Source organism: Carettochelys insculpta, chromosome 14 (genome assembly GCF_033958435.1).
Source record: "Carettochelys insculpta isolate YL-2023 chromosome 14, ASM3395843v1, whole genome shotgun sequence".
Lineage (NCBI taxonomy): Eukaryota > Metazoa > Chordata > Testudines > Carettochelyidae > Carettochelys > Carettochelys insculpta.
Genome location: NC_134150.1, coordinates 24,950,415 through 24,975,308, shown reverse-complemented (window position 1 = coordinate 24,975,308; position 24,894 = coordinate 24,950,415). Strand labels below are relative to the sequence as shown.

The following is a 24,894-nucleotide window of genomic DNA, read 5'->3' as shown; positions in this document are numbered from 1 at the left end:
TGCAACTTACTTGCTGTTGCTTCTTTGTTTCACTTTTTCAACCTCTTGAACATCTCCTTAAAAATTAATTATTTTAGCTGGTTTATTAATTTCCCACTTCCAAACAGTTAGCTTTTCTCCATTATGATCCCTTGGTTGTTCCTACTGTTACCTCAGAGGCAGTGAGACCACTGACAAGGGAGAGTGAAGTCTCAGCTCTAGCAGCTTTGGCTGAGAGCCAGCTGGCTTTTAGCTCATGTGGTAGAGCCCAAGGCCAGCATCAGGTTTTCTTCCCCCTACTATTGATGAGCAAGTTCATTCTTCATGTATAGGCAGAAATTAGCTTCTAATAGCCAATGACATTTTTTTTTCATTTTTTGGTATAACTATTACTTGGTTTACTGTTTAATTTCATACTGAACATTTTAAGGACTAAAAAGCAGATGGTAAGTTTCCTGCAACTTGTAAAAGTACAAAAATGTTTGTCTTTGTGAATATTTCTCTTCACCTAATGAATACTCATGCACAGTACCATAGCCCTCTGTAGGGATAAAGTTTATTTTTAATTGTTTATAGTAGGGGACCTAGACTGCTTCAGAAACCTGATTCCTGGTCACGTTTCTGAACATATTTGATTTCTGACGTGGACAAGTAACATAACCTCTGCCTGTCTTCCCATGTGTAAAATAGGCATAGTGATTTACCTGCTTCACATGACTGTAGTGACACACAATCCTTGTATAATGCTTTCTTATCTTGAGTATAAGCACTATAAAATAATGATTCAAACAGTGGATCATGCACACAAACTACAGCATTGTGGTTTTAACTCAAAGGGGCACTGAATTAATCTTTGTTACTTTTGTGATTTGTGATTCCCCCGCCCCCAAATTGTTTAAAAATTTTTTTGGAAGTTTGGCACTGTCACAATCACCTGTTGGTGTACCAGAGCAAGAGTCTACTTTCCTTCAGGTTCGTCTGCAAGGCTTCTCTCTCTAATGCAGACCTAATACCTTTTTTTAGGAAGGGTTTGACATTTCATAACAGGAAGGAAGAGAGGGAGGGAAATTTTGTCTTGTCTTTAATTGATACACTGACAAATGAAACATTTTAAATTTTCTATATTTTTATCATACATGCTTGAAGAGTCTTCTGATCAGTCTTCTAAATACAGTTTGTTGAACTCCCTTTCTGATAATTAAAGTGAAATATAATTTGAGGAAATAGTACAGGTGCCCTTGCAGTGATAAATAAGTGTAGCCTGCAGCCATGTTGCTTGTTCTGAGCCTGTAAGCATTTACAAAGGATTGATCCTGGTAAGTTTTTATGACAGTTCATCCTGGGAAATCTGTCTAGAATAGGTGGTGCTGTTCCCTTTAATTGAGCCACTGTGTCACTGCTCTGTTGTAGGTTGCTATCCTGTACTTAGTGTGGTGTCTGAAATGCTATCTTTCAGGGCATGTCTACTCTAAGTACTTTTAAGGGAGATACTCTGTGCTGATGGGAGAGAGAAAGCTCTCCCATTAGTGTAGTTCATCTGCCTACCTAGAAAGTGATAGCTATGTTGGTGAGATAAGCTTTCCTGCTGGCATAGCACTGTCTGCATTGGGTGGAGGGTGGTGGGCCGCACGGAGGGTGGTTTGATTGGGTACAACTGTATTGCTCAGGTGTGTGGATTTTTGATGACCTGGAGTGATGTAGTTATACTGATATGGGTCTGTAGTGTTGTCACACCTCATATGAAAAAGAAAACTGAAGTCCTGACCATTCCCTCTGTTCTTTTTATGCCTTTCATCTGTTATCTGGCTTTCCCCATATTCCTCCTGACTGAAGCTGATATTTAGGTGCAATATGTTAGTTTAGTGCTGTGAAATAGGTACTTTTTCTTGACATAGTTATTTCAACAGATCTATTGAATCATTACCTGTGTACAGCTCTTTTTCTTCTCTCAGTCCCAAGTAGATCTTCTGAAAGGGATTTATCTATGTACATGTCATTAAGTCCTTTATGGTTTGCTGCCATTTAGAGTTTCATCTCTTGTGTTGCTTTGAGCAATTTTGGATCCTCGTATATTTTGTATTGTTATAAATTTAATGAGGCATACCCTGGTTCACATGGGAGACAGTATGTTGATTGACTAGATGTGTATTTTCATCTTTCCTAGACACTTGCCTTCCCTATCCTACATGATTTCTTAACCTTTTCCTGAAGCAATTGGGGGTATTGGGTTTTTTTGCCTCGTAGGCATAATATCATTGTCTGTGTTGTACTTGTCCATCACAGAGACAAAGTGGGTGAGGTAATCTTTTTCTGTTGGTAAGAGAAACAAGCTGGAGAAGATCTAAAGATCTCTGTATCACTCAAAGGCTTGTCTCTTTCACTAACAGAAATTGATTCAATAAAAGGTATTATTCCATTCGCATATCTCTAATATTCTGAGATCAATATAGCTGCAATATTGTACTTGTGAGAGTTCAAACAGAGCTGCTAGTGCAACTTTTTCTGCCTTGTTACAATATACCCTTATGCTATTTTTCTTCATCAGTCTGTTCTGAGTTGGCATTTCATTTGTTGTATTGATGTCACTTATGTCATATGCAGCATATATCTTTTCATGTCTTGATTCCTTCAGTCTCTGGTTAGGGGCATGATAGAATACTCTTCAGCCAGAAATAGAATTTAATCTTTTGTTCATTGAATCTCTCTATATTAACTTTATTATCTTGTTAATTTGTTTTTTTTCCTATGTGGATGTGTGTTTAACAGCTCTTGCATCCCATGGTTACTTCTGTTTTGAACTGCTTTAACATTAGTTACTGGGGTGAAGTTCAGATGTTTTTCATGAAGAAAATTGAATGTTACTTGACTTTCTCATATTTCCAGGTGACCAGTTTTTTCAAAAGGATGTAGAATGCAGACTTGTGGTTTTCACATTGTGGTGGTGACCCTATAATGTCTGAATGAAGGCCCTTAATATTAAATACTATGCAACTCGTATTTGTTGAAGCCTGAGATAAGTTGGCATTTTCTGTCTCATGCTCTTGAAGTAGGAACCCAAAACCACTGACCCTTGTATTTTATACTGTGTAGGTTCATGAGCACATGCTGTAGAAACACATTTGTTTGTTGTATTCATAGATGGAAAGATTATTACTCTGCCATGTGAAGCCCCAGATGTTTTAATGAGACTTTAAACTACTAATGTAACAACTGGGTTTGAGTATTTTTGGTGCCTTATGATCTATACAGAAGGCCTGGAGGACACACGCATGCTGATAAAAAGAAAAACCAGCCAAAAACAACCAACCAAAAAAAAATCTTTTTGGAAGTGTGAGGACCGCCCCCGCAACTCTATGTTCTTGGGATTTGCTAGCAGGCCTGTTTGGGGTGGGACGAGGTATACCAGAGCACTTCCATTGTGAGCTCTCAAACTTTAATTGGAGATGTCATGGCACTGGATTGCTCTTTTATTCAAAATCTTATGTTTTATGTATATATTATTTTATTTCCCCAAGATTTGAAACTGCTAAAGAACTTATGGATGAACATGAAATATTCACAATTTTACTTTTATTCAAATATATTTGAGAAACAAAACAGGGAAAATTATTTAAAAATGGACAAAATACATACAAGACTGGAGCAGATAACATGTATGAACTCCTAAGTTTGATATTGAGTATGCTGTAACATGGGGTTTAAAGACATAATTTAGTCCACTTGGGCAAAGATCAGCACATGCATTTGCAGGATTGGGACCTAAATATGTTTTTAAAAATTATGATGTACATTTGATAACTAAAACTGTTCTAGTTGTTGGGCTCAAACAAGACTATATAAAATGCAGTTTGGTACTGTTTTGTAAAGAAGTCTGGCATCCCCAATTCATAATGCTGCTAGCTTATAATTTTGGTGTATTATTTTTTCTTAGATTTAATGTGAACAATAAAATTCTTCATCCTGAAATTGCAGAATGGTAAGTAATTTGTAAGTTCTTTTCCCACGCCTCCCTGCCCCCCTCCTTTTTTATTTCCTCTCCCTAACTTGATTATTTATTACATCTCCCAGCAGAATCTGGTAAATTCCTTAGTACGTGTTTTACAGTAGATGTTTCAACAGTAGCCTTTCACTTATTGTTTGACAAGTTTTTTATTCTTATGTTTTATTCTGTGAATGAAAATAACATGCAGTAGTTCAGTTTTGAGTTTCTTTTAAATATAAATTCTAGAACTATAAAGAACAGAAAAGTTAGGTAACGTTTAAAATATAGAACATAGAACAATATAACATAGAATATCAAAGTAAGTGTTCATTTAAAACTTGATGTAAGGGCTGCAATTTTATAAATGTTGTTTTTACTTCCTTTAGGATTTATTTTAATAGCATTAACTCTGATCACGTCTTTTCAGGTTTATATTTGTGTGTGTGTGTGTGTGTAATATATGTACATACCTTGTGTAATTTTAGTGCAGCTTCACATCAATCTATTTATACATTAACATCAACCTAAGATAAACCAAATATTAATGTTGGTATTTCTTAAATCGCTACAGTATTAGTCAGATCACTTTGTAAATATACTTCAGTTATATTAATATGCTATTTTGTCTTAAAAGCTTTTGCATTTTGGTATTCATGATTTTTCCATTTTAATATTGTCCTAACAACCATTGTATAACTAAGGTTTTCTGTTTTTTCATTTAGCAAATTAACTGAAGAGACAGCAAAGTAGACTTGGGATGATTAAATTGTTCTTTAACTAAATATTTTAAATGTCGTAGGCTAGAGCTGAGACAACAGAACCTTCGTTATGGCAGATAAGCAACTTGGTTTTTGAACCCTTTAAAAATGAATAGGAAAAAAGTCGTACTGCATCGTGTTATTGCAACCGAATATACTACAGGCTACTACTATATGTTACTCCTATTAATTTTGTTAGTAATAAACATTACTATCAAAAATCTTTTGAACAGTAGTCCATATACAGAAAAGAAGAGCAGAGTTTAAATTTGTCTTGAAGGTACCTGATCACTGACATTTCAGAGTAATGGAAACTTAATAGGATAGGTTCTTTGTTCTGCTGCAAACCTGCTTCACTGCTTTTGTGATGTAATGTCTTAGGAGAACAAAAGGAGCACGTTTCAGATAGAATAAAGCCGTGTTAGAGCCATCAGTATGGGATGGAGGTATGCAGTAGCTGAGTTCTTCTGCAGTTCCTGCACAATTTAGGAGAGCGAAGTCTCTTACTGCAGAAACCTGTGCTGGCCTCATAATCAGTTTGAATCAGTACTTGCAACCTTTCCCAGGGGGTTTCCAGAAACCAACAGACTGAAAGAGTGCTTTTGATATAAAAAAGCTGGCTTTAAATGCTCTGCAACAGCAAATGAACGGGATTTTCAAGTAAGGGGTGGTGGTGGGGTGGGGGGAGAACAACTCTTGTGGAAAAGTTGGAAGAACTTAGGCACACTAGAACCTCTAAGACTGATGGGTGAGTCTTGGTGTATCTGTAGAGGAATGTGTTTTAAATCTGTATGTTATATCTATTATGTTTAATCTGTAATGTGTTTTTTTTCTTTGACAATAAACGTGCTTGTTTAGAAAGAAGTTTGTAACTACTGGCAATACACTGTTCATAGCCCTCTGAGAGAAAGCAATGCACAGGTACTGGCCATTAGGTAGACTGATTTTTTGGGGGTATCAGGGTTCCAGTCAGAAGGACAATGAGCAAGTGATTTCAGGAGAACTGAGACTTGACTGGGCACTTCTGGAGTGGATAACTGAGCAGAGGAATACGTGTGCAGATACCCTAAAAGTTCAGAACACAAAAGTCACAGACTGCATAGGAAGCAGTCAGAGTGGATATCCTATTACTGCATCTTTCTTTATAAGAAACAAGATTACTTCCAGGATTTTAAATTAGTACTTTTATAGTAGATTTATCTAACTACTTTTAACTTTCTTATCAATCTTGAGTTTAACTTCCTTGTCGATCTTGAGATTAGAAGATAGTTTATGGGGAAGAGAATTCATTTAGCCATTCAGATAACTTGACAGGTACTCTGTTAGCATGACTGGAAGATTATAATAGAATTGCTCGCTTTCAGTTCCATAAATTTTCTAATCAGGATACTCTTTTAAATATTGCTCCATCAGTGATTTCTACTTAATTGCACATTTCAAAACTCACGCAGCGATGTATTTCTCCACACAAGATTAGATAGCTCTCTCTACAGTCTGGCAAGACTCAAGGCCAAAACTAAGTTCAAGAAAGTCTTCATTAGGGAACTCTTCTTTGCAGCTAATGCAACTCTTGTTGCTCATAATGAGGACACACTACATTCACTGACAGATTCTCTATCCAAATCCTGCAAGTTGTTTTCCCTTGACATAAGCATGAAGAAAACTGTTGTATTCACTCAAGGTATACCTCAGTGACCCAATGTCAGTGTGGCTAACAGCCCCTTAGATGTGGTTCAACAGCTCTGTTACCTTGGATCTACTGTCACCACAAACTTATCCATGGACAAAGAACTGAACATTAGAATTGGGAAAGCGGCTACAATTTTTGGCAGACTTACAAAACGAGCATGGAACAATCTTAAGCTGACAGTGAAAACAAAGATACTAATCTACCAGGCATGTGTATTGAGTTTTCTGCTATATGGTTCTGAGGCATGGACCACCAACTCAAACTAGGAGGAAAAAATTGAAGAGTTTCCATCTACACTGCATCTGCAGAATTATGAATATCAACTGGCAAGATAAAGTTTCAAATGCAGATGTCCTGACAAGATCTGGTGTACCCAGCCTCATAGTGATCCTCAACAGCAGAAGCTTACGATGACTTGGTCATATGAGAAGAATGAGTGATGAACATCTTCCCAAAGAAATCCTCTTGAGTGAACTGTCATGTGGGTTGAAAACAAGAGGAAGACCAAAACTAAGATTCAAGGATACATGCAAAAACACCATGGAAAAATTCAACATCAATCCAAAATCCTGGGAATCTACATCATCAGATCAAAATACCTGGCGACTATTACTACGACAGGGCGCATCATCCTTCGATATTATATGTGCAAGCCACACAGAAGAATTTGGTCTTAGAAGGAAATCTCTCAGACTCAAGAATTTAGAAATAGGCTGACATGCAGTTATGAAATGGTTGATGTTGGGGAAGGCAGCTTCCTTGAAAGTAATGCTTACTATTGTCCTGGTGCAATCCACTCTCCTGTAGAGTCCTGTTATGGCATTGATGAGAAGCAGGACTGGATTGTGTGGAGATTAAATCCCCTACCCCTGAGCCAACTTGTCCATCTGACAAAGATCCTGATCTGGGTTGCAGGAGATACAGTACTGAAGGAAATCAGTGTTCACTGAAACCAACCTTAGTCTTATCACTGGGTTCTCAGCATCCTGTACACAGAACAGTTCCTGAGCATATCCCAAACCCCTTCACATCAGGGCCTCTACCCTACCCAGATACTCAGTGTTTCCCATATCTCTGCTCATCTTCCATGTTTGGTGACTGGGTATTTATCCATTAGGGGAGTTAAGGGATAGAGGGACTTGACACTACAGCCTATACAGGAGGGAGAGTCAAGGTGGATGTGAGGTGAAAGTGTAAGGGAGGAAATCAGAAGGAAATTTGAAGAAGTTGGTTGGAGTTAGCATTAGTGCAGTAAGAATCTCCTTCCTATATTGTACTTGAAAGTTAGAGAAGAATTCTGGACCTCATTCTTTCCAAATTTAAAAAATTATGCTTGGTATGTTTTCTCAGGGTGCAGTGCTTTTCATAAAATTCTACTACATCTAGGGCACATAGCTCTTCAGAAATTTTAGCTCTAGCTGTCAGAGTTCAAGTTTTCTGTTCAAGTGTAATCGAGAGAAATTTGTAAAGATTGGTCTGTTCTTCCTAACTTGGAAGTGTCAAGCTAGTGTTTTGGAGAGGGGAGGCTAAGTCTAGATGTGTGGGTGATAAGGCATATGCACTAAGACTGCTTTATTTAATTGTTCCCTTGGATTTTCAGTTTGGACCTAAGCAGCATTAGTGGGAAAGTAATACATTTTGGAATGAGTAATATATTTTTAGAATATTGAATAGTGTGGGTCATTTCGATAGTATATTTCATGGCAGGGATGCACAAAGGTAGCAGACTAATACGGTTGCGAAGGCAGCAGTGAGAACATGCGGGTAGTTGGGAAGTTGGTTTAAAACAAGTAGAGGTTCGAGACAAGGAGATCCAATATTGCCAAGTATCTTCATCGCACATCTAGAGAGAGCGATGGGCAAGATGAAGGAAGAGGTAGAAAGAATATCTGTGCACGGGAAAAGAATTAACAACTTGAGGTTCACGGATGATGTAGTTATCATTGAGGAAGATGAGGAACTAGCGAAAACGGTGCTGGTGTTAAACAAAGAAGGGAAGCGGTACGGACTGATTATGAACATTGATAAAACAAAATCAATGGTATTTGGAGATAAGGAAATAGGAAGGAAGATCAGTGTGGATGGTATTGAACTAGAAAATGTAGAGAAGTTCACATATCTGGGGAGCAACATAACGTATGATCTACACTGTAAGAAGGAAATAGCGACTAGGATAGCAAAAGCAAGAGCGAGTTTGAAGGCAGTGGGTAAGATCTGGAAAAGCAAAGCAATTAGCTTAAGAACAAAGCTGGGCATCTTGAAAACGTGTGTATTCGGCAGCACATTGTGCGGATGTGAGACATGGGTGATAATGAAAGATTCGAAAAGAAGAATATTGGCGTTCGAAAAGAGTTGTTATAGAAAGATTCTGAGAATAGGATGGATGCAGAAGGTCACCAGTGAGGATTTATATAGGGAGATACACCTGAAAGCAAACCTGCTGCAGAAGGTTATAAAACAGAAGCTACATCTATTTGGACCTATTTGCAGAATGAACAACGAACGAAAAATCAAGACCTTAGTAGTTGGCATAATGGATGGTTCGAATAGGAGAGGCAGACCCCACAGAGAATGGATCGATGATGTAGTAGATTGGTGTGGAGGTAGTCTACAGAAACTAAGCCACTGGATAGGGAAAGATGGAAGGAAATAGTGAGAGAGGCATCAGACACCAACAGGTGCTGAGCCCACGGTTATTGATGATGATGCACAAAGAGTCTTCTTACAGTTGAATTGATTTGAATAATATTTTCTTAATTGCCACGTTAATTCATTCAGATTTCAGCAAAAGCTTAAAGCATTTTGTTTTCCATTATTTGTTGGCAAAATTCTGTTTTGTCATAACTGGTAACTAAATATTAAATGGCTAAGCTTTCTGAACCAAAAATAAAAGTAAATTAGAATTTTCCAGTGGGACAAAGGTTTCAGTACTGATAAGATTGTGTGGTAAATTACAGATGTGATGCCCCCCCACCCGCACCAATTCTTTAAGCTTTTGGTTTCAGAGTTTAATTATCTTGATGTACTCTGAAACTTAAAACATAAAAATAACTGTATCTAAAAACTGCATTTTGATTTTTTTTGCTTTTATTGCATAAGAACATAAGAACGGCCATACTGGGTCAGACTAAAGGTCCATCCAGCCCAGTATCCTGTCTGCCGACAGTGGCCAGTGCCAGGTGCCGCAGAGGAGGTGAACTGAAGACAATGCTCAAGCGATTTGTCTCCTGCCATCTGTCTCCAGCCTTTGACTAAAGGCTAGGGGCACCATACTTTACCCTTGGCTAATAGCCATTTATGGACCTAACCTCCAAAAATTTATCAAGCTCTTTTTTAAACTCTGTTAGAGTGCTGGCCTTCACAGCCTCCTCCGGCAAGGAGTTCCACAGGTTGACTGTGTGCTGTGTGAAGAAAAATTTTTTTATTTAGTTTTGAACCTACTACCCATTAATTTCATTTGGTGTCCTCTAGTTCTTATATTATGGGAACAAGTAAATAACTTTCCTGTATTCACTTTCTCCACACCATTCATGATTTTATATACCTCTATCATATTGCCCCTCAATCTCCTCTTTTCTAGACTGAAAATTCCCAGTCTCTCTAGCCTCTCCTCATACGGGACGCTTTCCAAACCCTTAATCATTTTAGTTGCCCTTTTCTGAACCTTTTCTGAAGCCAGTATATCTTTTTTTGAGGTGAGGAGACCACATCTGCATGCAGTACTCAAGATGTGGGTGTACCGTAGTTTTATATAGGGCAAGTATGATATTCTTCATCTTATTTTCTATCCCTTTTTTAATAATTCCTAACATCCTATTTGCTTTACTGACTGCTGCTGCACACTGCGTGGATGTTTTCAGAGAACTATCCACTATAATTCCAAGATCCAAGATGTTTTCAGAGAACTATCCCCTATAATTCCAAGATTGTGAAAGACTTCGTTTTATTTACATTCCCAATACAATTTAAAACATATATTTAAATATGGTATCTCAAAGATAAATTTAAAAATGTATGCTAGACAGGTAATATACTATAAATATTAGTCTTCCTTCCCCAAGAAAAATACAACCCAAACACTGAATCAGCTTGCTTTTGTATGCCAGTCAGAATGAAGTTTTCGTACATGGCACACAATGTGCCGTTGTCAATCCGTAGTCCCAGTGTCTGTCTACTGTAATGGTAATCTCCACATCAATCATTTTACTGAAATAGAAGTAGAGTAATTGCAATGAAAGATTGTCACTGGATAAATGTGTCCCAGTTGGAACATGACTAAAAGCCATCCCTTTGCCTTGGCATTTATCTGACAGAAGCAGCTCATTATTCTTAGTCACTGTTGTATTTTATCACTTTAGCTGCTTTATCAAATAGAATCAAAGCACTAAAAATACCAACTGTTATACAATGTTTCCAATAATTTTGATATGTTAATAACTTTTATTCTTCATGGGATGGTGTAGATAGTGGTCGGTCCTGCCATCGGGGCAGGGGACTGGACTCGATGGCCTCTCAAGGCCCCTTCCGGTCCTAGTATTCTATGATTCTATGATTCATCGAGTATCCCCGTGGGTGCTCCACAATAGGTGTCGGGCTCGCCCGGCGCCGCAGATCGGAAATCTTCCAGCAGTTTCTCCTGGATCACGCATGTGCCGTCGCGCGCCGCTCCCTTGCGCGTCCCCAGCCACGTGCGCGATCCGGTCCCTGCCAGTTTCTTCTCCACCGCCATTGGCTGCAGACGGAATCTGCTCAGGCTACGGCCAGAGTCAGATTAGACAGTGTTTCTATGGGTAAACTGTTGTTTCTTTTTTTCAGAAAAAAAAAAAAAAGGGAAGAGAGGATAAAGAGAATATCCAAAAAAAAAAAAAAAAGAGGGAGAGAGGAGCGGAGAAGAAGAGTGGACGTGAAGGCCAGTAGGCCGCCCGTTACCTTGCAGGCCGGGGTCCGCGATTCGGGGAAACAGGCATGGATTAGGTGCTAAGTAGCCTATTAACAGTAAAAGACTCACCGCGATGGCTTCTTCAGGCTTTAAAAAAGTGTGAGTCCTGCTGCGAAGCTATGCCAGCCTCTGATGGGCATAGTGAGTGCATCCGATGCCTGGGGGAATCACACGTTACCCAGAAGTGTTCCCACTGTGCTAAGCTCACAGCCAGGGCCAGGAAAGATGGAGAAATGCATCTCAAAATGCTCTTGTTTGATAAGGCCCTGCAGCCTAACGTGCCGGAGAGGTAATCAGAAGGGCCCTCGGGGTTCCACAAGAGGAAGGCAGCTTCTCTGATCCCCTCTGCGCAAAAACGGAGGAAGCTCTCCCCAGCTCGATCCCTGCTGGCGGTTTCAGCGAGCGGGACGGGCAGAGCCCCCAGCCGCATACTCAGGCAAGCGGCACCGCGGCAGCACACGTGGCAGAGGCTGAGCCTCCGATTACGAAACAGCTGGCACGCGCGGCGTCTAGAGCGTCGGCCAGGCAAGCGCCGGAACCGGCGGCACCGCCACAGGCGGCACCGACCCCTGCGGCACGAACCGTGCAGGGCCACCCCTGCAGGTACCGGAGGACGTTATCCGCGTGGCACCGCAGCTGAGCGGGCCAAGATCCCCAGCGCGGGAGGGGGCGGTGCCAGCCCCGCAGGGGAGGAGAAAGGCAAAAGCAAAAGCCTGGCACCGCAGCCCTTCTCTGGACAGGGCTGTGCTGCTGCTAACAACAAACCCTCCCCCTGTGCTACACACACCGCCCAGAAGGCCTGGGTCTCCACCGGCCTATCCAGAACCTCCTTCTCCGTTCCTCCAACCGATGTCACCATGGCTTGGGCCACCTTCACCCTTTCTGGGACTGCATCCACTGGAGTACTATCACAAACCAGTGTCACCGCTATCTGTGTCATCGCGGAGGTCTCGCTCTCCCAGACATCGGGGATACACACCCTGAGAGTGGTCCAGGTCTCCGTTCCTGGACCGTGCTGCCATGGTCGTTCTTATCGTGCTGGACACAGACACCCCAGGCCTACGCCCAGGGGCAGGTCCCCCCCGGCCGTCCAATACCCCCGTGGACACTCCCGTTCGGGGATGGAAACTCAGTTGTCTCAGAGGGAGTTAATTGTAGAACCCCGAGACTTTCCTTTGCAGTCCTCCAGCGAGCAGGTGTACCATTGGCCACAGGAACCTGAGAGTTCGAGGGAGGTTTACCCTAGTGGTTCCTCCTCATCCTCCCCAGATGAGGTCATGGCCCCCAGACATGTCGCTCCCCTGGATGACCTTAAACAGTTTCAGGAGCTGTTTAAAAGGGTGGCTTTCACGCAAGGCATTCAAACGGCAGAAGTGCAGGAGAAACATCACAAACTCCTGAAAAATTTGAGACCCCCGGCTTCATCCAAAATTGCTATCCCGCTGGATGAAGCCATTATGGAGTCAGCCACTACCATATGGCAGACTCCGGCCTCTGTTCCACCTATGAACAAGAGAGCGGATAAGAAGTACTTCGTCCCGGCAAAGGGCATGGAGTTCCTCTTCAGTCACCCACAACCGAACTCATTGGTGGTCGAATCGTCCCAGCAGAGGTCAAAGACTTCTCAGTATAAGTCGGGGGGATCGGACAAAGATGCCAAGAAGCTAGAGCTGTTCGGCAGGAAGGTATATTCCTCTTCCACCCTGCTATTGAGAGTGGCAAATTATGCGGCACACCTAGGGAACCATAACTTTGATAATTACTCCAGGCTTACTTCTCTCATGGATTCACTTCCGGAAGATAAGAAGCTGGTGTTAAAGGCAATTGTGCAAGAGGGCTACGCAGCTTCGAGGACAGGAGTCCAGATTGCACTGGATGTGGCAGATACGGCAGCACGCTCAACGGCTACAGCAGTGGTCATGCGTAGAGAATCCTGGCTCCAGACATCAGGCATCCCGAGAGATCTACAGGCGAAGATCGTGGATCTTCCCTTTGACACGCAAAAGTTGTTTGCAGACTCAACCAACTCGGTCCTCCACTCCAGTAAGCACTCGAGAGCTACACTTAGAACCCTGGGTATTTATATCCCTCCATACAGGAAGAAAAGGTATTACCCTCAGCAAAGACGCTACCCGTACCAACCGCAGCGTGCGCAGTATCAACGGGGCTACGACCAAGGGCGACATCAACAGCAGCAACAGTACAGAACTCCCAGGCGACGTTCCCAACAAAGCCGTACATCCTCGGGACAGGCCCAAAGGCAGCAAGTTTGACGGGCATGTCGAGGGCTGCAGTATCACTACCATCGCGCAACACCACTCTCATCTCGTGTTCCATCATCGCCTCAGACCGTTTCACTCCCAATGGCAAAAGATCACCGCAGACAAATGGGTTCTGGAGATCATAGCCACGGGTTACGCAATCCCCTTCCAGTCGCTCCCACCGACGAAGCCTCCCTCCAGGCCTCACCTCCGGGATGCTACCTACGAGGCGAGGCTCAAACAGGAGGTGGACCACCTTATCTTCATAGGGGCGGTGGAAAGAGTGCTGGAACAATTCCAGGGGAAAGGGTTTTTTTCACGCTACTTGCTCACAGAGAATAAAACAGGAGGCTCATCTTAGATCTTCGGGGCCTCAACCGCTACTTGCGCAAGCAACGTTTTCGGATGATTACAGTTGCCTCCATACTCATGGCACTGGACGATGTAGATTGGTTTGCAGCCCTCGACTTACAAGATGCTTACTTTCATATAACTATCCACCCGGCACACAGGTGCTTCCTCCGATTCATGGTCAGCAAGGAACACTTCCAGTACAGGGTTCTTCCGTTCGGCCTCTCCTCGGCCCCCAGAGTCTTTACCAAAACCTTGGCAGTGGTGTCAGCCTACCTGCACAGACAGGGGGTATTCATATTTCCATACCTGGACGACTGCCTATTGAAAGGGACCTCGAAGGCAGAGGTCCTATGCATGATACGCGTCACAGCGGACACGTTTTCTTCGCTGGGCCTAGTCACCAACCTCGCGAAGTCAAAGACCAACCCCACACAGGACATAGAGTTCATAGGGGCGCGCTTAAACTCTATCACAGCAAGGGTGTACGTACCCGACGCCCGCTTTCGCGCCATCAGTTCACTGGTGCAAGTCATTACGTACAGCCCCACGGTGCCGGTCTTAACGTGCTTACAGCTGCTGGGCCATATGGCGGCAGCAACATTTGTGGTACAGAACGCCAGATTGCACATGCGAAGCCTGCAGCATTGGCTGGTGAGCGTCTACAAACCGGCATCCCACACTGTTCACAGGGTGGTGTCGCTCACGACAGAGGTACGCAGATCCCTGGTGTGGTGGGTAAACCCCAAGAACTTGCTAGCAGGGGTGCCCTTTCACCAACCACAAATTTCTATTTTTCTTACTACCGATGCCTCCCACATAGGATGGGGAGCGCACATCGGTGACAAGGTGACGCAAGGGCTGTGGTCCCTGCAGAACAGTCACTGCACATAAACATACTGGAGCTCAGAGCAGTGTTCAGCGCCTGCAAGCATTTCTGAGACTACATATATGGCAAAGTAGTTGGGATCAATACAGACAATACCTCCACTGTGTTTTACATAAATCGACAAGGAGGAGCCCGATCCCGTGCCCTATGTGCGGAAGCAGTCCGACTGTGGAACTGGTGCATCGCCAATAACATAACGTTGAAAGCCTCGTACTTGCTGGGCGCTCACAACGTGAAAGCAGATCAGCTGAGCAGGCGCTTTGCGCTCATGCACGAATGGCAGATCCGCTCCGATCTGCTACGACCGATCTTTCATATATGGGGGTTTCCCCAGATCGATCTGTTTGCCACCCAGCACAACAAGAAGTGTCCCCAGTACTGCTCCAGGGCAGGAGTGGGGCGGGGGTCCCTGGGGGACGCATTCATGATCCCACGGAAGGGCCCCCTACTTTACGCGTTCCCCCCCACAGCGCTTATCCACAAGGTCTTGCAGAAAGCCAGAAGGGAGAGAGCTTGCATGATACTCATAGTCCCAACGTGGGATCGGCAGCAATGGTTTCCCTTGCTTCTGCGCATGTCGGACCACCCACTGCTCCCTCTACCGGTGGTGCCGGACCTACTCACGCAGGCCCAGGGATCCATAGTGCACCCAAACCCTCAGAGTCTGCACCTACAAGCATGGCTAATCCATGGCTCAGCTCCCTAGAAAGTACATGCACGGAGGGAGTACAACAAGTCCTGGAAAGTAGCCGAAGGACCTCACCAGGAAGACTTATAAGCAGAAATGGACTCGATTCACAGCCTGGTGTTCCTCCAAGCAGTTAGCTCCCCTTGACCTTCCTATACCAATAATACTTGAATACTTATTGGACCTCAAGAGGGGCGGACTTTCCTTATCCTTGCCAAAAGTCCACCTCGCCGCTATATCAGCCTTTCGGCATACAGAGGAGGGGCCCACGGTATTTGCCCATCCTGTCGTTACCAGGTTCTTGAAGGGGTTGATTAACCTGTACCCCCCTCGGAAACCACTTCCACCATCGTGGAACCTGGACTTGGTGCTCAGCATGCTCACGGGTCCACCTTTTGAACCATTAGCCACGGTTCCCCTATGTCTCCTTACGATAAAAACAACCTTCCTCCTTGCAATTACATCAGCTCGCAGGGTGAGTGAGCTCGCAGCAGTTATGGCAACGCCGCCCTGCACACTGTCCTCAAAGGAGGCGGTAACCTTACAGCTGCACCCAGCCTTTGTTCCAAAAGTTTCTTCAGAGTTCCATCTTATCGAACCAATAGTTTTACCCTCGTTTTATCCGAAGCCTCACAGCTCTGGTAAAGAGGCACGCCTGCACCTCCTGGACGTGAGGAGGGCGTTGGCCTTTTACATAGACGGAACTAAATCCTTCCGGAAAATGGACAGGCTTCTAGTGTCTCTCGCTCCCAGCTCAAAAGGGGAAGGCCTCTCTTCACAGAGAATTTCAAAGCACATTGTGTCCGTATAAAAATGTGCTATGAGCTTCGAAAGACTCCTTTGCTGGCCCCGCCTAGGACTCACTCCACCAGGGCGGTGACGGCGTCAACAGCCTTCTTCAAGGGCATCGCGTTGAAAGACATTTGTAGAGCGGCGACCTGGTCATCCTATGACACCTTCGCCAAGCATTATGCCCTACATCGGGTATTCCAAGAGGATACCCGTCTGTCGACAGCAGTCCTTTTGGGGGTAAGCTGCACATAAACCAATTACCCACCTCCTTTCTTGGGTTACTGCTGGGTAGTCACCTATTGTGGAGCACCCACGGGGACACTCGATGAAGAAAGAGAAGTTACTCACTGTAGTAACGATGGTTCTTTGAGATGTGTCCCCGTGGGTGCTCCACCACCCGCCCATCCTCCCCGCTTCGGATCTCTGTTTAGTGTCTTTCAGGAGCATCCGAGGTTTTTGGTCAAGGAACTGGCAGGGACCGGATCATGCACGTGGCTGGGGACGCGCAAGGGAGCGGCACACGCGCGATCCAGGAGAAACTGCTGGAAGATTTCCGATCTGCGGCGCCGGGTGAGCCCGACACCTATTGTGGAGCGCACACGGGGACACATCTCGAAGAACCATCGTTACTACGGTGAGTAACTTCTCTTTATATTTTAGAGAGGTTACTTGAGTAGTGGGAAGAACCATTTAGCAGTATATGAATTATCTTTTTATGTATGCTGTTTTTCCCTGGCTGCTTTAAGAATGATGAACTTGGGTGTTTATATACAGTTGGTTGTCATGTGCTGCTTTTTTGTATGTTCAGAGGGGCAGCTGCTACTTTTTTCATTTGTTTGAATGGATCTTTCCTCAAATGAGAATATTGCTGTGTAGCTAACTTTGTCACCTGTTTTAAACTGTGCATAAGTTTTGTGACTGCATTTAGATATATATTTCATATTTTCATTGTTTTATGTAGACAACTGTTAATACTTTACTCACTCAGCACTTGATAATTTATTATGTTTATGATCTCAAGGGTCATTTTGTGGTCATTATACAAATTTCTCTTTCAAGCATTTATTGCTTGTGAATTTAAAACCTTTGAGTGGATTAATAATTATGGTATTGGATAATATGCTAATAGAGTAGACGTTGGAAATCCTGTAATTTTTACACTTGTATATCACAGGCATATATTTGGCATATAACTATAGTGCTGCGCCTTAGCACACTACTAGTCTTAGGGATTTTTTATTGCAAGATTAAGTAATCTGTTACAATTATGAGTTCATTTTTGAAGATAAGACTTTCATACACTGATTATTGTGTCAGATTATTCAAGTAAATAGATTAGAAGATTTAGGCTTTAAATTTTCTTTGACATTGTTAACACTTATTTAAGGTGAATCCTAGAGAGAGAACTTAATGGGCATAACTGTAAAAACTGCTGTTGAAAAAGTGCCTTTGGAAATTAAATGTAACAGCAGAATTTCTAAGGCAGTTCAATATTGTGTGATTTTGTTGCTTGTCTAGAGCCTCCATATAAAGGGGCACATGGAAATTGGCAGCACTTGGTCAAAATACATATTTAAAATAAAAGTGAACAAAGAATGAGGTGTGCACACAGTTTAAAAAGATGTAGATCTGCTATGGAAAGTAGCTAAGAGGTTGTTAACAAATGGATTTATATTAAATATAAATAGGACTGATAACTTCATTTGTAAAAAATGCAAATTGGATACTTTCCAAGGGACCCAGGCTTTTATATATTTTTGCATTTACACAGAGACACAAATAAGTAGAAGATAGGAGCAAGAAGTGTTTAATGACAGTAGGCATTGAGATTAAAAAATTGAATGCTTTATAACCCTTAAAACAGATATTGTCAACATATAATATAGAGTTTGAATATTCTTAAATCAATATAATCATTCCTGTTTTGAAATATATTTGTTTGTGGGTGGATGGTAACATTAACTTTTACTGACATTTATCGATTAACAATATAATCCTTCCATGTCTGCAAATGTTTTAGATACTGTTGTTCCAAAATAACATATAGTGAGGGTTAAAATACAAATGTGTGTGGTAGACGATTTAAATTATATAGCTAAATTCAGATAATTTACAAGTGATGTGTGCACACTCAAGTTAAATTTAAAAACAAAATCTAAACATCTCCAGAAAACTCAGTAGAGGTATTTCTGATATGTGCAGTACCCTACCCTTTGACAGTTCACAAATACACTATAAGGTTACTTTTGAAGTGAACATAAGAATGGTGTGAAAATAATGCATTAAAAATCAGTGTCAATAGTAACGTAGGTCAATCACAATAACTTGCTTGAAACTTGCATTGGAAAGCACCACAGAGTAGAGTATACTTAAAATATGTTTTGAACTAATCTAAAGAATTTTGAGTATTGAGGATCATAAGTGTATACACCTACAATATTCTATAGAGAGTATTGCTTGGAATAAGAATTCTGCCAGGAAATCAAATATATGAAGAGACTGTGTAGAGAGTCCTTAATTACTTTTTCTGGTGTTTTTGGAATTTTAGTTGAACATCCTATTTGTTTTTTCATTGCTACACTGAAAATAAGGAGTTGAGATTGTGCTGCATACAAGCATTTGGAGCCTTGGAAAATTCCATTATGTAAAACAGTTTTCTATTGTATTAAAAATAAATCACTTGTAGAAATGGTCTGCTTGAAATATGGTTTGAGCCATAACTGAGGGGGGGAAAAAAAGCAATACCTTTTTATAGTGAATGTATGCTATTTTAGGTTTAGAAAATGTTGATTGAGCACAGTTTATTCACAGTATTAAAATAATGCAAATCTGCTTAACATGCATGTGACTTTCTTTGCAGGCTTGCCATATTCATGGAAAACTAATGCCAACTAAATACTTTAATCTAAAAATGTTCCTTATCTCTTGTTACTTATAATAGCTTTTCACTTTAGAAGCATATTTAATCTGATTCTTCCACAGAAATAGATATTATTTCACTTGATCATTTTTTTTGTTTTATTCTGTTAACTTGACTCTGTGTATTTGCAAGAAAAATACGTGATCTAAGCTCATTTCTTGTATTCTTTTCTTTGAAGTCGTGTGATTAAAACAGATATGGAGTTGGAAGTTCTACGGTACACCAATAAAATATCCAGTGAAGCTCATAAAGAGGTAATGAATCCTGTATTGTTAATTTTTGCTTCTAGTATAATGTAGTATTCAGAAAATGCTCCACCTGAATTGCTTAGTAATGAAATAGTGGAAGGGCTGGATAGGAAAAAGAAGGATAATAGCCCTCCTATTATACACAGTACATTGTCCTTGAGCTCATTGGCTCACTGGAGTGTCAGTGGAAGGTGATCTGTTTGCAATTTATGTCATTACCATGTTCAGGTATGTTCCCATGCGCTTGTGGAGGAGACTAGCAGGTTTCTGGCCTGTTCCATCATGGGGCCAGAATTTTGCACAATACACTCATCCCTCGTTAAGTGAGTACTTTACTAAAGAATACTCGCTTAAACAAGGGACACATTTACTTACCTTAGTTCACTCTGAGTGAGCTCCCCCTTGCTAATACAAGGCTAATCCCCTCCCTGTGGCCCCAGCTGGTGGCAGTCTGACACCCCTGCCCCAGCTGGTCCCGCAGCATCTTGACGCCTGCCACCGGCCCTGTGGCCCAAACTGCAGCAGCCTTAACCCCCATGCCAGCCCTACGGCTCCAACCTGCAGCAGCCCTAACCTCCATGCCACAGCCCCAACCTGCAGCAACCTTAACCCCCATGCTGACCCGCAGACTGGCCCCATGGCAGCCTGACCCACCCCACACCTCTGCCGGCCCTGCATCAGCCTGACACCCCCCTCCCCCCCTGCTGGCCCTGAGGCAACCTGAGACCTTCCCCCGCACCTCCACCGGCCCCCATCAGCCTGCTCCCCTCCCCCGCACCTCCGCCAGGCCCACAGCAGCCTGACACTCCCCCCCGCCGGCCCTGCATCAGCCTGACACACACACACACTGGCCCCCATCAGCCTGACCCCACCATCCTGCAGCAGCCTGGCCCCCCTGCACCTCTGGCTGCCCTGCAGCAGCCTGACCCCCTCCCCTCTCCGCCGGCCCTGCAGCAGCCTGACCCCCTCCCCCTCATCCCGCCCTGGGGAGGTCTGCCTCCCCCCCCCCCCCCCCCGGCTGGCCCTGCAGACCGCCCATGTGGCAGCCTTAACCCTGTCCACTGGCCACACAGACTGGCCTCACCACAGCCTGACCCCCACCGGACCACACACCCAACCTTCAGCGTCCTGAACCCCCCCACCCACCCCATGGACCCAACCGGCCACCAGATTTAACCCTCCCGCCTCCTCATGGCCTCAAACTGCCCCCAGCCTTTAACTTTTTCCAACCCCCAAATCTAAGGTTCACTTACCTTTCCAAAGCAGCGCTATCTGCTGTCGCTCCTTCGCCAAGCTCTAGGAACCAATCAGAGACTTTCATGTATTTTAATGAGAATTTAGTGTCCCTCTTACGAGTTTTCACCTATGAACACAAAGTTGGGAACCAGCTGTGCTTGTAGAATGAGGGATGAGTGTATGCTTAGTCCAGATTGCTTGTAGTTTAAGACCATCAGCTCTTGCACTCCTGAGAGATTTTTTCATTGCCTTTGATTGAGAATATTGATCATATCTGTAGAAGATGTGCTCCTCACTGTTGAGACTGGCAGATCAGAGTAGGGCTGATGTCCAGTCTTGCCTTGTTGAATGTTGGGAGGAATTTTAGCTCAAGGCCACTGTTTCAGTCGATATCTCTGGGAGTAGCATTGTCTTAGTTGCTAACTTCAGACAGTAATGGGCCAGCAATAAGACTTTCAGTCAAAGACCGTTAATTGTTGAAATCTTTATACAATGATAGTATGTGAATTTCTTCCCTGAGGAGACACGTCAATGAAGTACTCCAGTGGAACCTGTCACTCTATGGTCTTACTTCCCTTTTGGGTTATTCATTTAATTGAGGGGTGGGTAACCTTTTTTTTCAGTCGTGGGCAAGGCAAGAGAGCAGTGCCTGCATGGAGTGCTTCCCTGTAGCACACTCTCTACCAAACAGAGCACATGGCCTGGATCTGGCAACAGTTTGCCTTGATTGGGCCCATGAGGCTTAGGGTTCACACCGTGCAGTGTGAGCAGGCCAGTGCTGCCATTCCATCTATGGCAATATAGCTGGAGCTCCACTGCTCGCTCGCATCCCTGCAGGGGACAGAGGAATGCAAGCCAAGCCTCGCAATATGGATCCAGGCAAGCAGCCGGCATGATTCATCCCACAGGCCTTAGGTTCCGCACCCCGATTTAACTCATGCGCAACAAGAAATGTTAGCGTAATGTTCCCCTTATTGGGGTCAAATTTGGCCCTTCCAGAAAAAAAATTTCTTTCCGCCCATTTTCCTTGCTTTGAGGGTTTTTCCATTTCCTCCCGTCTGCTGTTGCGTTCCCTCTGACCATCCCTGCTTAGGCCTCATAGCTTCTCTGTAGATATTTTTCCATATGTCTTCCCATAGCCCCAATCCCAACGCCCAAATGTCTTTTGCCTTTGGGACAGGGTCTCCAACATGCTCCTTCCTGGAGCTGTTGTTGGCCCTTGGGTGGCTTCCTTAGACCACTAATACCCTGGCAACAGAAGAGCCTCCTTTCAGATTACCTCTCTTCCTAGGATTCCTCTCTGAGTTAAGACCAGTCCTTTTTAATTTTCAGCAGGTGATCCCATGATTCAAGCGTCTGATTTTCATCCTCCCTTTCACAAGTCTGTCCTTTCTTAGATGTTTTTCTTTAGCAGCTGCCTAAAACCTTCACAATAAAAGCAACAGGCAACAAAAGAAAACTGAGAAAAACAAAATACCTCTGTGCAGTGATGGGTTCCACCCATGGCCTGTACATCCACTGTCTGCTCCCTTCTGTAACGTGCCACTGGGGCACTGGAGTCCCACATTTCCTCCTACTCCCCCCCTTTCTCACAGCAGTTTTGTAGCACCATGAATCACCTTGTTTGCACTCTGGCCCACTCCTCTCCCTCCCTCTCAGAGCTGGAATGCAGCGAGTCAGCTGTTTGCATGTGTTCAAACTCTGGGGGAGAGGGGAGAGTGGGGATGGCAGGTGAATCAACCATTCATGGCACTCTGAAAGTGCTAGGCAGGAGAAGGAGGAATAGAAGTGCAGGGCTCCACTGCGTCAGTGTGCGAGAGGGGCATGGGGGGAGGGGGTGCGTGGGCTGCAGGTTGTCCACCACTGGCAATCATGCAGCCCACTGAGAGACAGCAGGACCACTCACTAGTCTTGGTTGCCCATTGCTGCCTCAGTGTCCTTGTTTCATATTACAAAATCCAGATGTAGAAACACTTTTGTGGAGAGAAAAACTGCATGCCAACTTAGTAACTTCCTTCAGTGATTATATTACCATATTCATTTTTTTAAAAAAGATGTTCCATATTTCATTTACCTTTCTGTTTTACAAACATAAAATCCCTCTTGTACCAACTCCAATAGAGCTTTCAGGTTTAAGCTTTGACTTGGAAGTATTTTGATGACCTACATAACTTTTGTGAGGTATACTGAAAACTGCTGAAGGTATTTTATTGCATGAAATTGTACCTATTCATAATTATTAAAATAGTTTAATTTCTAACTTGATGCTTCATCTGTTTGTTTGTGTAGGTGTAATAGGATTTACAGGTATATGTTGTAGATAATGTATTTTAAAATTCCTCTGAAAATTTGTCATGAGTAATATCTTAACATACCTTCTTACTAAAAATGTCCTATGTTCACATGTATTCCTTAGGTAATGAAGGCAGTAAAAGTGGGTATGAAAGAATATGGGATGGAGAGGTAAGAACTCATTCTGCATGTGTGATTAAAAATAGACAAAAGTATTTATTTATGGTAACAGTAAAAGCAACAATTGAGGCAGAACAAGTAACATTGATTGAAGGGAGCTTGAGAACTATTGTTTCAAGATTGGGTTTCAAGCATTTTTAACAGGAGGCATTTCAGCCCTTTTTTTAATGGTAGCTGCTTGTCTTTGGATATGACTTAGTACAGTATAATTCTGTTCTTAGACTTTCTGTAATTTATAGAAACATTACAAAGTAGGCTTATTATTGCTTGAATATATCCAATAAAAGTTTTAAGGGGGTGAACATTTCCATTATGCCTGATACGTTTTCAGGGCTACATTTTAGGTGCTCATAAAATGTTCTGAGTTGTTCAGTTACATTTCAGCTACAATTAGAAGCAGTTTGCTTACCTTGTGAGCTTGACTGTGCTTGACCTGTGATTTGAGAGGCTCACATCAGCTAGTGGGTATTATCACATTTCTTGAGACAAGTCATTTGAAATACTACATACGTAGTTATGTATTCAGTAATAATGCACACTATATGATATACTATTTCTGTCTTTTGATCTTGCCTGAAGCCAGACTGAAATGTGTCATATAGTGTACTGGAATTAACGAAACAAATGAAATCTGAACCTAGAAGGCAGCACTATTTACCAAAGTACTGAAAGAAAAGGTGAATTTGAAATGGCAGCATTCTAGGATGTATCAGGGTGTAGACAGCAGTTGGAACCTCTCTGAGTCCAGCACTCTTGGGACGTGACCATTCCCAAACAAGAGAATTTACCAGACCACAGGAGGTCAATATTGTCTAGCAGCATTACCAACACTTCCCCTGTTTACTGGGCTCTTAGAAGGCCTTGAGTGGTAAATTACAGCTAAATAACAGCACAGAACACTGAGAGTCAGGACTGGTAGCTATAAACAAACTTTATAAGACCATTGGAAACTTCATCCATCATAAGTGGTCATCTGGCTAATTAAAATCATACTAGAATATGGATGTTACCGGATGAAAGAGTACCAGATTACAGAGGTTCAACCTGTACTGTACAGCCATTGAAACAAGGGATTGATGTCAGTTAATTCAATAGCATGTCTAAATATGAAGGTGATAAATCTTTAACTTCTTTATTAAAAGTTTCATCCTTTAGTTTATCAGCAATGTGATTGTCAGAATTGCTTTAAAAATTTACATAGTAGCAATGTTTAATATTTACGCTGAATCTTCCATCTTCAATGTATTTTACCATTTGTGATATATTTCTCATGCACCTGTCTCTTTTGACAGCTGTCTGCAGAAATAAGAATCAGTTGTGTTTTTTATACTACATAGGTCAATTGGAAGATAGGGGAAACTTAATGTTAGATAAAATTAAGAATTATGGCATAAGGCCTCTAATTTTACTGAAGAGTAAACAATATGGGCAAGCCAACCAAAGTTATTTCTAAATAATATATTTTAGTAAAATGTATCTGCTCTAATGAATATTCATTAAAATGTTTTGCTGAGTACAATTACATGTGCTGCAAAAGCTAACAGGGAACAGCCTCTAAAAATCTGTTACCCATTTCCAACTGTAAACACCTACTGTAAAATTCTGGCTCCACTGAAGACCATGGAGTTCTCCTGATCCTTTCATGATGCCAAGATTTCACCCCAGCACCTTTGATCATTATGATCCTGA

The 24,894-nt window shown here is 42.7% G+C and overlaps 1 protein-coding gene across 1 annotated transcript in view; it reads left to right on the top strand.

The window, feature by feature from the left end:
* Positions 1-24,894, top strand: part of PEPD (peptidase D) — a 241,605-nt gene that overhangs the window by 66,682 nt on the left and 150,029 nt on the right. The window contains exons 7-9 of the mRNA XM_075009013.1: positions 3,911-3,955; positions 19,428-19,503; positions 23,150-23,196. Coding sequence (XP_074865114.1) covers positions 3,911-3,955; positions 19,428-19,503; positions 23,150-23,196 — 168 coding nt within the window. The remainder of the gene's footprint in view (positions 1-3,910; positions 3,956-19,427; positions 19,504-23,149; positions 23,197-24,894) is intronic.